Here is a 16,222-nt window from a genome sequence, read left to right on the forward strand (position 1 = left end):
AGAAGCTAGCAAGCTAATGATAAAACAACTCTTTTGAAAATGGATACTGCCATGCTAGTGAAAATGCTAAATTGGTAGCATTGCTACTTTTGGCTAGCTTCTGCTCAACAATGTAGTTAATTAAGAAACATTCCTTCATTAACAAAAGCTAAACTTTTAATTAAAGGCAGAAAAGGTATTTGAAGCATTTAGCAGCCAGCCAAGCCTCAACTTCAGACAAGCTTGCCAAGTGAGCTTCTTTTAAGCCTGTCTGTTCACACTAATTAGCTCAGTAAATCTAACTTACACTGGCACTGTATCTATTAAAAGGCTGAGCAAATAGACAGCAAACCCAGCGCTAGTCATAGCACAAGGAGCTGCTCCACTTACACAACCATACTGACTGAGCCAAGGAGGTGGGTTTCACATGGGTGTCCCTGTCGCTGTCAGGCGGTAATTCACTATTTGGTCTGCTTTTGACCTGTAGGTCAACTAAATTTCAATCAAATCCACTCTAAAAGGCTGCGTAATGATGGCTAATACTCTATTGCAAGTCGTACTGGGTATTTATCCCTGCTGTGCCATATCAAATGACAGAAATCCATTTTTGAATGCACTGGAACGGACGCCAGCATGAGCTATTCCAATGCTGTAAAATGTATTTTATGGTCTTACCGTGTTTTCGGACATGCAAATAGAAATACCTTAAGGAGCTATGCAAATACCATAGTACATAAATAAAATAATCATTCAGTGCCATAATTTATATCAAAATTACTATGGTATTAGCATCACTGTACAATTCTGCCAATTAAATTCATTTTAAATCTCATAGAATTACTTGGGTACTTTTCAATATTTTCACATTATGCTTGGAGTACTCACCATCTCTTCTGTTGAGCTTGGCAAAATATGGCAACTGACTTTCGGAGGAAGATGAGCTCTGGAATGACGTGGGAGGAAGAGCAGAAACCAGTGGCCCATTGCAGTGATCTAGAACAGCAGGAAATAGATTAACCAATCAGAGTTGAAATTCAAGGTTTGTGAATGACTGGTTTATTCTGGTTCATTCTGGTTTAGAATGCCCACTTTTCATAAACCAATCAGCTCCCAATGGATAACGGATCAAGTCCTCTCCTTTGCATTTTCCCAATTTCCCCTTCACCCCTACTGGCATAAAATGGCTTGTGAATGTTTCAAATCTAGTAATGGTAATTGTTAACACCCTCAACCTTGGCTGAAGATACCAGTTAATGGACCAGAAGAAAGCAGTATGTGGTACACATGGGGTAAACTTCATTCATCCAGCAAAAACAGGGGGACTTTCAGTATCCACTCCTCAGGTTAACGTGCAGAGCAAGATAATGACGAGAAAGAAAGAGCAGAAAGGAGAGAGAGTGAGAAATCTGACAACAGCTCTCATTTCAATGTTTGAGAAAGCCGCACCGATTTCTCAGCTAATTAACCTTTCAAATGCTTTCTGAATGAGCCTGACATCAAATAGCTACACTCACAGAATTGCAAATGTATTCCAGACCAGGCAAAAGGTGAGACGGTGAGATGAGCGGGAGAAAGGCAGAGATGGAAAAACATGAAATAGTGAGTATACGGGTAAGGTCATTGGAAGGATAGAGACCGGTAGCTAGCCCCATCTCCTCTCCAACAACGGCTTTGAGAGACAGAGATACCTGAGCCAAAATGAAACATCCTCTGCTGGCTCAAAGGTATATTTAGTTTGGGAAAAATCCCTAATAAACAGGCAACCTCCAAAGCAGGTTTCCTCCAGACGAAGCCATTTAAAAACCCGCCCCATGATGCATTTTTCAACAGGGAGTCTCTCTCTGACTATCTCTCTATCTTTTCCTCTGCAAGCGTGTAAAGTGGGCAAATTGAGCAAGTGATGTTTCTGAAACTCATAAATATGAATGATGGGAATGACTGACAGGGGCTTCCGCTTCTGCTTGCGGTGACGGTCGTGTGGAGGAGATCAGCAGCATTGCGTCCACCAGCGGAAAGAGACCAGATTAGATTTTTCCTTGAGCGGAAGGGAAGTGAAAATGACCTAGTGGCTGCCAAGCACCTGGTGCTCTGATGGTACAAGAGATGGGAATCGATACAGCACGACCATAAACCAGCAGCTTAATTTCTTGAAATGTTTGTGGGCGCTTGCACATGAGGCAAAGCTCTGATGGAGCGTTTGATGGACAGGAATGTGTACAACTCTTTTGAGGGGGAGGAAAGAGCCGTGTCTATTTGAAATCACGCAGGTGAAAACACTACTGGATCCTACTCTGGTCAATGTTGCAGCAAAGTTTAAAATGTTCTCAACTTTCGGTCGGATGCCAGATTGTTATTTTCCAAAATTTTTCCTTCTACAACCATGCAATATGCTACCCCATTTGAAACAACTGATTCACCCAACATGATCTCACAGAATTCCGTGTAATGTTCACGGACTTAATTAACTTCCGAATCTGTGGTGGCATCACGGAATTGCCAAAAATTCCATGATGGGCTCACAGAAAAAATTCCGTGATGGGCTCACAGAAGTGATACCAATGTAAGTCAGTGACAGGCATCAGCCGTGATCCACGCACGGAAACCCTTAGCATCAATATGCCGACACGATACTGGGAAATTTATCGTCATCATTATTGTTCAGAACTGGGTAGGTTTAGGGTAGGGGTGGGGTCAGGTACTCCAGTGAAAGTATAACTGCATCGGAGTCACTCTTTTTACGTGGTCCGATGCAGCTCTGGTGTTGAACCAGTGAATCCGTGCATGGACCACGGCTGATGCCTTCTGTGAGCCCATCACGGAATTTTCGGCGATTCCGTGATGCCACCACAGATTGGGGGTTAATTAAGTCTGTGAACATTACACGGAATTCTGTGAGATCAGGTACTGGTGTAACTTGTGGTTGTATGACTGAGTGCCACTTTTGCTGATCCTTGCTTCTTCTACATCTTTGCAATGCACAGTGCCATTTGAAGCCAATCGATCCACAGCATTCACTTATGCAAACTCAAAAGTGCCCTAACTCTGTGGGTTATCCATAAATGTTATTCGGCGACTGGAATGTTTTGACCTTTAGGTCTTTATTTGGCTGAAGAGGTCGAGGTTAAAAAACACTGCAGTTGATAAATGAAATTTATGGATACCTGGAGAGGTTTTCAGAGTATGATGTGGATCCATTAGTTCCAAAGGGCACTGTGCATTGAAAGTAAGTAGGAGGAAGAAGGTTCTATGAAAGTGATGCTCCATCAGGCAACAAAAGTTGCTGCAACATACTCAGCATTGAGTGTCCTTTACCTATCCTAAGTTGGATTCGTACAATTGTTCTACAATACATCCATGACCATGTAAGACTCTACATGGGAAAGATTGGGATCAACATCCAAGGTCATAGTCTCAACACCAAATAAGTTCTTGCAGAATACTCAAAGTCCAAATGACGAGTTGTTTTGTATCGCCTACTTTTTTAGTCTTCATAAATAAAGTTCCCCAGAGGGGGCTATGTGGGAATATTGCTCAGACCTTGCTCTTTCTTAGCTCAGAAGACATAAAGAAAGGAGTTTTCAGTCATGCATCAACGTTTCTCCTAGAAGACAAAAAGTGATCACAGGAACCTTCATCAACCTTTCAAGATGAGAAATGCTTGAGTTGAGATCTGACTTTTGGTTCTTGGGTTTGACAAATCTGATCATAGTTTGAGACATTGTTGAGATCTTTTTCTTGGCAGCACAATCTGGGGGGCAAGAGACTTAAAACAGTCTTTTGTTCTCCATTTAATCTAGTTTCTGTTTAGGAGAAACAATTGAGAAGTTAACAAAGAGTGATTTTACCTTTTCTATTGGTCTACAAACAGTTATTCAAGGAATCAAAATCTACCAGATTGACTGCCTATTTCACCTCTGTAATGTTTGAACTTCTGCCTATCATCAGAATAATAATTTATTCTAATCAAATACAATGACCTGATTGCTGCATACATAATTGGTTAATCATGCTAATATTAATCTCAGCTTAGCTTATTAATTAGTGGAAATGAAGTGTACTCATGTATGCATGTAATTAATAAAATTGTTTAACGAATCAAGAACAGTGCTCACTTTTTTATTTTTTATAACAATTCATGACAAGAGCGAAAGCCAAAGGATGTTAGCGCACACACAGGGCTGCGTGTTGAACTGTAAAAAAAAACAAACATTGTTTTTCCACCATTTGACAAACACACTATGCGTAATTGTTTCTACTGGGATCAGACGAATGCTCAGCATGAATACGAAGACGGGTTGGAAGGGTGGGGGAGATTAAATTTTTATGTTTACCTTGGAAATTCTCCTAGTCAGCACTGCCAGATCTACTGACATATGCATGCTGCGAAATTAATGTTTATGGGAGGAAAACAACTCAGCAGCATTGGTATTAGCTTGAGGATAGGTCGCCTAATTCTCCGTTTTGCTTGCTAGACAGTCAGATGGCGTAAAATGTTAGCATTGTAACAAAGAGTTGGTTGTTATTCAGAAACATTTACAAAAGCAAGCTCTCAGAATCATATAAAACATCCATTTGACATTACTAACTCAATTCTCCACTGTTCACTACTCCTTGGAGTGTTTAAGACTCAAAGCTTTTAAGCAAATGCGGTTTGGAAAAACACGTATGAGGCTATTAGCGGATGCAAGAATCCAAGAAATAGCATTTCTGAGCCGGGGTTTTTTTCCTCCTCCTGCGCAGTATTCTTACGCTTTATTAGACGTAAAAGCAGCCCGGTGCAAACCCAGCACGACAGTCCATTTTTCCTGACCCCAGCTGTGCTTTTAAGAGTCTGCACCTTTAATGGAATCCCTGGATGTCCCAGTGCATCTGCACTGTGACAGAACATGTGATTTCTAATGCAGTTTTAAAGAAGCTTTTCCCACATTGAATTGAGTCCGGTGCCTCCAACAAACTTTTCCAATGGAGGCATAAAGAGGGAAAGGGGGATGGTGTGGTTAGATGGAAGCTGAAAATGCCAAATGCCTAGACATCTGTGAATGGACACCTACATCCTGTAGAAAGTGTGAAACACTCATTTAAATCCTGTTGGAGAGTTTGCACGGTCCCGAAGTGTCCCAGATCTCTTTGTACACAGAACACAATCCATTCTCTGTGGATTAAAGCTTCCTTTTCTGAATACCAAAACTTGTATTCAGACACTAGTTAGTAAGCCAAAGTCTTCAACATTTAAAAGTAGTGAAATACGTAACGTTATGAGAATTTTTGTTTACAAAATATGCCATTTGACTTGAAAATGAAGGCCCTAGTTAGAAAAAAAGCCAGAAATGTTAGACAGTAAATGAATTAAATTCTACAACAATTTAAAAAGTGTATGTATACAGAGAAATCAACTGTGAAACAATTATATGGTGCTATCAAATTACTTCTGTTAATTCAAAGCCAGTACATTTGATAACTGTAATGCAGAAATTACGCACTTCAGAAAAAAAAAAAAAAAAAAGATACTGATCTGAAGAACCTAGCTACTAGACTTTTTCAATCTCCAAAGCACCATATAGCCAACTTAAAACCTCTATCCACTGAAAAAATTGTCTCTAAGCGATTATTCTAATACACCTCTTTGTGCTATGTGATAATGAATTATCATTCTCAACACGTTTAAGTAGTTTAAGAATTGTGGATCAGTCCTGAGCCTCGTGAGAGGGGTTTAATCTTGCATGTGAAGATAAAACTAAGACCAACATCTGTGTAGATTAAACAGCGAGATAATTCTGCCTTCTTTTGTACCAATTTTAACCGGTGTAATGTGGATTGTTGTTAATAATAATAATAATAATAATAATAATAAGTATTATTGTAAAACATGTCTAAATAATTTAGTGTTATGACTAGTATTATAATAATAATCATCATAGTAGTAATAATAATATTAATAATAATTTAGTTCTTCTTATTTCTTATTAGTAGCATTGTAATGAATTAGAATAGTTCTATAACAACAATAATAATAATAAATCAATATTTTTATATTTAAATTATAGTTATTTAAAAATACTAAATTATACATTTGATCAATATTATATATTTATAATTAAATAATATAATATTTATAATTATTATGTATTATTGTTTTATCATTATGTGTGAAAACTTCAAAATACTAATAATAATAAAATAAAATGATTAAAAAAACAATTCAGAAAACCTCTTTTTTTCCACAACAGTGCTTCACATTTAGACATGTCCCATTTACAGTAGCACCTCAGACCCCTGAACCCTATCTCACAGCATTTTGGGTAATTAAAATGACTCGGGCCACGTTTTTGCCCCCCTCTTCAAGCTTGGCATTTAGCGCTGACCTGATTTTACTAGTGGTTGCCCATGGCAGCGAGGGCTGATGTAATAGAGGAAAATGAAAGAGAGGCTATTATTTAAACCTGACAGCGACACAGAGAGACTCTTCACTTCCATTGTGACACTCTACGCTCTCCTCAGCAGGTAGAACACAACGAGAAGAGCCTAACAAAGCCCGGTAATTTACGGTCACCTATTTACCTGAGGATACCAAGATGAGGCTATTACATCATGGAACATGAATGGAATATTGGGAGATGTAAACATACAAGTCAATTCAGCCACACTGATTGACATTTTTGTTTGGTTTAAAGGAACAAAACCAAATTTTGTCATTATTTAGGTACCCTGACGTTGTTCCAAACTTCTGAATCTATATGCCGTTTCAGAGTAAATAATGACAGAATTGCACCGTTTACGGCAATTTTCTTATCGTAATACAACCCTAAAGCACAAAGAACTCCTTCATTCATCATGCATACACAGTTTCTAAGAGTTTATGCGGAGAAACTCAATCAGATCTTGATTGATTTGGAGTCAGTTCAAAGATGTTTGAATGCAGTTCATGCTGAGAGCATGTACATCGACTGACACTTCTGGCATTCAGTGAAGAAAAAGAAACAATTTCTTTGAATAACAATTTACATTCGGTGTTTTATCTCATACAAACCTATTCTACAACCTCAGAAAATGTGTGTATGTGTCATTCAGGGCACTTTTATGCTTTGCAATCATTTTTGGTGGCAGAGCAGCCTGAACATTCGGCTAAATAGCTATGGTAACACTTTATTTTAAGGGTCTCTTAACTAGTTGCTTATTAGCATGCATATTACTAGAATATTAGCCATTAATTAGTACTAATTAAGCACATATTAATGCCTTATTCTACATGACCTTTTTCTACATCCCTAACCATACCCAATACCTAAACTTAACAACTACATTACTAACTATTAATAAGCAGCAAATTAGTAATTTATTGAGGGAAAAGTCATAGTTAATAGTGAATTAGTGTTCCCTATTATAAAGTGTTACTATAGCTATATTTGTGTTTCACTGGAAAACAACCTTAAACGTGTGTTTTAAACTGATTTGAACTATTCTTCTTTACATAAAGCTCAATAACAATGATTTGGAGTCACAACTGCAACAGCACCATGTTCCCTGTGGCGGCCCCATGGTAGTAACTAGTAAAACACAGATATAAAGATATAATCTACTCTCTCTGTCCTCCATTACACCGCCCTGCAGTGTGTCAGATAGGTAGATGATCTGCACTGTGGGAATGATCCAAATTGCTTCCACACTCATTTTAAATTCTTGAAAAATACCACACTCAGTTAAAACAGCAATAACAAGACATCTTAGAATTTTGGAATATGACTCACTGAATTTGAATATTTGACACTGAGATGAGTTATAGTAAAAAACAAAAAGTATTGTTATCGTATTTGATCATATCATATTTAATCAAGAAAATGTGTTATATGAGAGATAAAAAATAAATACTACTACTACTACTACTACATATATAATTATTTTGCTTTTCTTTTCTATTCTATTCTTTTTCTATTCTGTCTATTTATTTTATTTATTATATAATTAAAAAAATAAAATTGCTATGTGTACTGTGTTAGGCTAACTGAGACTTGTTAAAACACTTGCATATTGCTCTTTTGTTGATTTGTTTCCATTTTCCTCATTTGTAAGTCGCTTTTTGGATAAAAGCATCTGCTAAATGACTAAATGTAATGTACATGTTTGTGTGTGTGTGTATCTATCTATCTATCTATCTATATATATAATATATATATATAAACTAAATATATGTTAAACAAATGAAATGGAATAAAATAAATTATAATGTTTTATTTTATATAAAAATCTATATGCACATGATTAATACAATACACAATCAATAGTATTGATAATAATAAGTTACAACAAAAATCAAATTCAATCGCATTCAAAATAAAAGTTTATGTTTAATGTTAAATATTTTATATATAAATCTAACATATTTTTCATTAGTATATACATGTATGTGTGTGTGTATATATATATATATATATATATATATATATATGCACATTTTATGTTAAAATGTGTATATATTGTTTAACCTTTTATTATTTTTTATTTTATTTTAAAACTAGGATAATTTGAAGCAACTCAACTTCAATGCCCTTGACATTAGAGGAATTCCATTGACTAGTGTACACAAGAATCTGGAAGTTTGACAAGGTTTAGGCATTAATAATGTAACAGCTGAAGCTGCTTAGTACATATGTGGCCAGATATAGCTCAGTGTTTTACACTGTTGCTGTTTTTCCCCGTTGGTTAACACAGCAGTCTTGGAAAAACAAACTTATGAGGCCTCCGAACGGTCATTGACTTAAATAAACAGCACAACACAACCGGGACACCATCAAAGCTATGGAGATGTGTTTACTCAACCTTTCTTTCCACTGATCAGAGCGGGGAACATCTCCGGCGCTGTTTCACGATGAATGTGGGATGCCGGCAGAACTTTCTGGGACATTCGTGAAACGCCATTAGCGGCTTATTAAGAGTTTCTTGTGCTTTGGATGGTATTTACGAAGTTGTGGAGCATATGTTTGGCAGACTAAACGCCCACTAACACAGACTGAACAGCATCTCATTAAGGGAAGATACATTAAAGGAGTCTGTTTTCAAGTTACTGTCGGGAGTGAACATCAGCTGGGTTCACGTTTATCATCACTGGCTTTTACTTTGATGGATCACATCCGTCAATCATCTTCATACTGTTCACTGTGGGGTGATGGCTGGAGGGTCCTGGTTGTGGTGTGCATTTCGCATGAATATGTTAAATATCTTTCATAAACTTGGGAGATTTTCTTTGCATATGAGTTTTCGAAGTTTGTATACTGTATGTCTGTCTACTCATTCAAAAGGTTTTTGAGTTCATGCATATTCCGAGAGGCAACAATGAGAACTTTTCACTAGTGGCATAAAGTTTAGTCCTCCCTGCAGCTTATTATGTTTAAGAGCCGCCTACTTGACATGCAAAGTGACTGATCACAGTTCATTTCGTTTTTATGCACCCTCAAGATTATTTGAAATAGATTTTCCAAAAAAAAAGTGGTGTGGGATTTACTTTGAAATTTTTTAACTCAGAAATTGCTAGCAAATTTCACAAATAATTACAAAGAAATGGCAAGTAACATGTTGAATTAAACATGAAAATTAAGTAGAGAGAAAAAGTAATAAATTATGGATAATAATATAAAATATAATGGATATAATAAAAAAATGATTAAAAAAATAATGGATCATATTTTACAAGAAAAGAACATTTTTTGCGCAATAGTCTTTACAAACGATTATAAAGAAAACACAACAATCAAAAAGAGAAAGAAAAACTTAATTAACTAAAAATTCATTAACTAATAATTGTTATATTAACTCAAATTTATTTGCGCAGAAAACGTTCTCATGCAAAAACTCCACCAGTTTTATTTTTTTCTTCACTTTTTTTTTTTTAAATATTTGTTTGCCACTTTAAAAGTACTCAAAATTTTTAATCAATTTAAGTACAAAGTCTTTGATAAATCACAAATTCTGCAAAACAACATTCACGATTGGATTCGTTTGCTACTTTAAAGTACTCTAAATTTTAAGTCAATTTAAGTGCAAACTGTAATAAATCTCAACTCCTGCAAAACAACATTCACAATTGGATGATTAGCAAATGAAACTCAATGTGATCAACATTGTGCACTTCCGGAAGTCATGCCATGCTAACCAATCAGATTGCGAATTAAGAGTGCGAAACTGAAACTATGAAAACAGTATTTTCAGGCACAATTTGTGTTTTTGAATGGTTTCTGGGAAGGATGTTACTCCACAAACAAATATGTATTTCTACTTTAAAATTCCAGGTTTAATTTAATGCGTTACTTGTAATTACTTCATTACGATCATTTGCGAAACATACTAGCAATTTCTCAGTGAAAATATTTTCAAATAAAATTGCTAAACCGATTTTTTTTTCAGCCCGTCAGTCTGGTTAATACGTAAACCATTTTCACAACTTTAAATACAGCAGCTTACATTTCTAATCAGCTGCTTGTCAATATGATGTTCTTACCACACAGAATCTGAACAGAACTTGTTTATATAGCGTACATCTTGTTATTTCACTAGTACCAGCAGCAACAAACCAACAGGGGCCCCTGAAGAGGAATTCAGACTTGATTACTTATCTTTTGATTACTGGTTCAGAATTTCCTATGGACTTTGACACTTATTAAAAATCAAGATGTTCCTCGGATCTCTCAGAAAGACTAAGAATATTTGCCTTTTTTCTTCATCTTCCTCTCATTTTCTTTTTTTTTTTTTCTTCTTTTTTTCAACCCACGCATCTTTCAGAATAGATTTTCTGGCATTTATAAAACGTCTTAAAATACCCATTGGCGCTGTCGTGATAAACACTCATCGGCAGTGAAAATCAGACGGAGGTACGTGGACTAAAGGCCATTTACGAGCAGGACGGGAGTTTGTAGGTGGGTGAAGGGGGGGTAGTTTGTCTTTAACTTCTAAGGTCAGGCTTTTACAGCGACTATGGATCCGCTTCTTGTTTGGGGCCGAAATTACAGCTGACACATGTGCTGACAAGATAGAGGCAATTATTGAGTTAGACAATGATCTACTATACAGTGCAAGCGCTGCGCTTTTGTTTCCTAGACAAGGAGAGAGAGACGTTTGAGAGTTACAAGGCCAGAAGAGACACCCTAACTGTCCGTGAACCAGCTAGTTTTTGTTCACTCTCATACTTTGAACCATCTAAACAGAATAGACGGCATAACTGAATTTTTCCATCCATCAAAACAGTTCTCAACTGGAGGGTTGCTAACCAAAAAATGTGTTACATTGTAAAGAATAAAACACAACAATTATGCATAATTAACACAACACAAGCTTATTTTCATTTAAAAATAATTAAACGTGTACTATGTTGTCATCGACATCAATTATTGCGGATCAAAACTCAATATGATTCTTTGCAAACATTCATCAAGAACTGACTGGGTTCGAAGGGTTAAACAAGAGTAAAAATAGTGTATGCACAAAGTTTTTCGATCCAGAACGTCAGTATTTGATTTCAGTCACCTCTTCTTGATGAATGTAATGTTTGGTTCAGAGAAATTAACTGTTTTGGCTGAGCGCTGTCAAATATCGCAAATCAAAGACTCGATATGATCTTTGCGCAAATTCCTACAGGACTGATTGGGTTCAAAGGGTTAAACAAATGTAAAAATAGTTTATACGCAACATTTTTTCATCCAAAACAAATATTTGATTTTAGTCACCACTTCTTGACAAACGTAGCATTTGTGTCTTTAAGCACCAACAATGGCTCTACGACCTTTGAACTTTGTATGATCTACAATCTTTATTTTAACAATTAAAAAACAGAATAAGGTCCAAGCATTTTTTTTTTAGAGTCTGAACCTTAGAGATAAGGTAATTTTTAATTACTGAATGCTTTCAAGTATTGTGAATCAAAAACTCAATATAATTTTTGCACAAATTCATCAAGGGTAGACTGAGTTTGCAGGGTTAAAAAAAGTTGTGGATAAACCATTTTTAGTCAAAGCATGAATATTTGATTTCAGTCACCACTTGTTTTAATGATTTAAGTGCAGAATAAGGTCCCAGATGATTATTTATTTTTTATTTTATTAATTTATTTTTTTTGAAGTCTAGACCTTCCAGATCAGGTAATTAAAAGGAGTAATTTACATTTTTGGCTGAGCACTGTGAAATGTTGCAAATTCAAAACTTGATATGATTTTTGCGCAATTTTTATTTATTTTTTATTTTTTGGAAATTTGCGATTGAAGGGTTAAACAAGAATGAAAATGGTTTATGCACAATGTTATTTCATCCAAAATGTCAATATTTGATTTCAGTTGCCACTTGTTGGCGAACATACCATTTGGGTCTGGAAGCACCAACCGCGGCTCTGCAAACGCTTTATTTTCAAGATTTAAGAGCAGAATATGGTCCCCGCTGATTTTTCAGAGTCTGGACCTTTCCAGATCAGGTAATTAAAAGCAGTAATTGACTTTTTCGGCTGAACGCTGTCAGGCATGTTCGATCAAAGCAGAGGGGAAATCTAGGCCACCAACTACAGACTCTCTCAAAGACACTTTCCCCTCATTATATTTAATAGACTGCAATGTTTTCACCTCACAAGAATACATATCTCCAAATCATTCACAAACAACACTAAATAAAGTATATGGAGGCGTTGTTATTTTCAGCGCCAGTTTCTAGGCCTCGCTCCAGTTCTGCATTTCATTACGAGACTCACTTCTATCTATCTGCAATCTGTTGTATGAAGAGTTTGTTAATTATAATTTGTGCAACCTAATGGGTTATGAGAACGGCGCGGTTAGTGCTGTTATTAATATCAGCAAACTGCTCGCGCTTAACCACAGATGGTTTCGTGCCTTCAACGTCCTGCAGCCTTCTGTTATATCTCTAATCTATAATTATTATCTAACACTAATATTTATTTGGCCAGAAAGGCACTACTAATTATGCCGCAAACATGAAGCCATTTCCAGTCAAGGCTGAGGTGCTTTTGAGGTTACAACGGATCAGACAGAACGTGACGGGCCAATGAAAAAATAAATAGCCATTTGATTGGCCAATTCAAGCTTTGTATTGTGAAATGCAATTCTCAAATCACATTCAGATTAAATGATTTTGCACAAGCTTATGGAGTTGAAAGCTGGAGTTGAAACACACATTACATACAATATGTGTATAACCACACACATATAAATAACATGTATGTAATCAACTCAAATTAAATTAAAAAAGCAAACAATCGCTCTCACGTTGTATATAATTTGTTTTAGCAAACTGAATAATTAAATATATATATTAGAAAAATAATTAAAAATAATGGTTATCTATGAAATATTGTATCATATCAAAAATGATTATTTATCTTTTTATAGAAATTATGCAACTAAGAAATAAAAGTTCAATTGAGTGATATCTATCTAGCTATAAAACAATTTATCAGATTAAATATCTATTTTTTTTAATCAAATATTTATTTTTAAATAATATCACAATGGATACTGGTGAATTTCTAACATTAAATTAAGACACCAGTCACTCTCCACAAACATGGCCTGAATTCCAACCTGCCAAGTTTTTTTATGGATGTTATGTTTAGACACATATGCAAATGAACCATAAGGGATTTGCATATTCATGTTGGACAACCCTGAGTGCCTAACCAGAGTCTGAGGCAACACATCTTCCTCAGAAAGTAATGTAAATCTCAATTCAACAGATATATGACTCATATTTACAAGTGTGGAAATAAGATTTGCCAAGTGTCCCCTGCCTGCTCTATTTTTATTTCTTTGCATGGTTGGTTGCCAGATTTTCTCAAATCAAGCCATTTAAAATCAATCCACAAAGTATGAATCAACCAAAAAGAGAACGTGGATCTTTAATAACCTGTGTTGTACTACAAATGTGCAAATTTGTGAAATTATAGGCTTTTGAATTGCGATTATGATTATTCTCAAGCCATTTAGTTCTACTGCTAAACTTTTCTTTTAAGTAATGTCCTCCTACGAATTACATAAATCTTTATAAGTGCCACTGATGGTATGTGTAAGGCCCTTGAATACAGCGCTGACTCATTTAGATGTCAGTGGCATTACAATTCGATCTAGGCTATACGAGGAAATAGCGCCTCCTAGCGGTCAGAAATCTCTCTAACCTTGACTACAAAAGTCTCTCTTTAGATTGTACTGATCAATACAGAAATCGATCTATTGAATAACTTATTTATAGCTCCTAAGTTTTTAATTATCGGAATCATGTGTCATGCATTTGCTTCCTGGACTTTAGGAAGTAAAAACAAAAAAACAAAGCCTTGTTTTGACTTGCTGTTTTTCCACTCATCAATTCCGTGGCAGCATCTTAAATATACATTTAATAAACGCATTTCCTACAGAGATGCATGGATAACAAATTCATAGTGTACAAACGCATTAAAAATAATGTGTGTACTATCATCATTCTGACAGCTGTACAAAGCGTTTTGTGCCTGCAACTTGAAATTTAAGTATAATCCTGAAAAAAGAAAAGAAAAGGAAAATCTGCTCACAAAAACTCACTATTACAATTAGTATTTCTACTACTACGCTCTAAAGTATAATTGCTGCGATTGCTACGAGTAATATTGCAACTTCACGCACAGATCCTGAAAATAACAGATATATGTGCACAGACAATATTTAGCAGGTATTCATATATATATATATATATATATATATATATATATGCATATTTTCTTTTTAAACATATATAGTTGACATTTTATAATACTTAAAATTTGAAAATTTAAATACAACATTAATATAAAATTTTAAATATAATAATAAATTATTGTAGCCTCGATTTATTTTATATAGCCTAATATTTAAAATGTAAACTAGAGTTATATTTTATTTAATTTTACCTTTTAAAATATATTCGTTTAGTTCTGTTTTTTTTTTTTTTTTTTTTTTACTAAGATACTGTATGTACTCACAGTTGTTTGCTGCCAGTGTGGTGCGTAGCGCGCACAGGAGCGCGAACGTTTGGAAACTCAGCGCGTCCATCAGCACCACCTTCATCACCTCTCCAAACGCACAACAACGCTTATCCAAGTTGCACTATATTCCCACCCCGCGTAAAATAGCTCCAAAAAGCCAGTTCGGGATCGGCTCCAGCGGCTCTTCGGCTAGACTGTCCAGTGATGAATCGAATGAGACACTCCCCCCATAGTTCCTCTTAAAGACATACGTTAGGCTCTTCCCACGAGACTCTACGCACACTAAGTTTTTGGCGGGGTTTGCCTGGATGTCTTCAGATCTGCTTCATATTCCGAACTGTACAGGTCCAGCTTGAAGTCGAGAAGATACTGATGTCAGAATGAGACGTGGTGCGTTTTGATGCGCGAAAGCCAACAGACACAGCGTGGAGAGGTTGTGCGCTGTGAGCCGAATGATACGATCTGTGAAAAGCAGTTCAGTTTTGAGAGAGAGAGAGAGAGAGAGAGAGACGATTTCAGCAGCACATGTGGACAGCGCTCACTGACGCGCTCTAGTTTTACACAGGACGCGTTGGAACACATTCCAGGTTTAGACATCTATAACACCTATTTTTAGCGGTGTGTTTCTCAAATCTTAATATAATACTCTAATATTTCTCTGATACACAGTGTTTGAACATTTACATCTAATACTGTGTAAATTGATAGCAAGTACATGGTGGCTCTGATTTCTCCTAAAAATCACTTAAATATGCGCGACTTCCGATTCATTAGCTTCTACGGGTAAGAAAAACAAAGTGCAACTAAAACTATTTGCTCTACAAACCAGTGTGTTTATGATTATAAGTTAAAATAAAATGAGAGTAAATACCAGTTTGCAGTATCAAGCACATAATGGATTATTGTTTACAGGTAAAATAACTTGAAAGGAATGACACCGGAAGCCTCGCACAATTCAAGCTACGCCCGCTCTTACAGTAAAAACAAAGTGGTAGGCCTATAGAGCTGCGGCCAAAAATATCGGCACCCTTGGTAAATATGATCAAAGAAGGCTGTGAAAATTAATCTGCATTGTTAATCCTTTTGATCTTTTATTTAAAAAAATAAATAAATCACAAAAATCTAACCTTTCATTGGATAATAAGAATTTAAAATGGGGGGAAATATCATTATGAAATAAATGTTTTTTCTCAAATACACATTGGACACAATTATTGGTACCCCTGGAAATTCTTATGAGTAAAATATCTCTGAAGTATATTCTCATTC

General features: G+C 35.7%; 1 protein-coding gene across 1 annotated transcript in view; it reads right to left on the reverse strand.

The window, feature by feature from the left end:
* The window catches only part of cntnap5b (contactin associated protein family member 5b), a 64,293-nt gene extending 48,902 nt beyond the window's left edge, over positions 1-15,391 (reverse strand). The window contains exons 1-2 of the mRNA XM_058761347.1: positions 14,951-15,391; positions 865-972 (exon numbers count right to left, since the gene is read on the reverse strand). Of these exons, the coding sequence (XP_058617330.1) occupies positions 865-972; positions 14,951-15,035 (193 nt within the window). The 5' untranslated portion in view covers positions 15,036-15,391. The remainder of the gene's footprint in view (positions 1-864; positions 973-14,950) is intronic.
* Between the last annotated feature and the right edge of the window lie 831 nt (positions 15,392-16,222).

The sequence above is a fragment of the Onychostoma macrolepis genome, chromosome 22, assembly GCF_012432095.1.
Source record: "Onychostoma macrolepis isolate SWU-2019 chromosome 22, ASM1243209v1, whole genome shotgun sequence".
Lineage (NCBI taxonomy): Eukaryota > Metazoa > Chordata > Actinopteri > Cypriniformes > Cyprinidae > Onychostoma > Onychostoma macrolepis.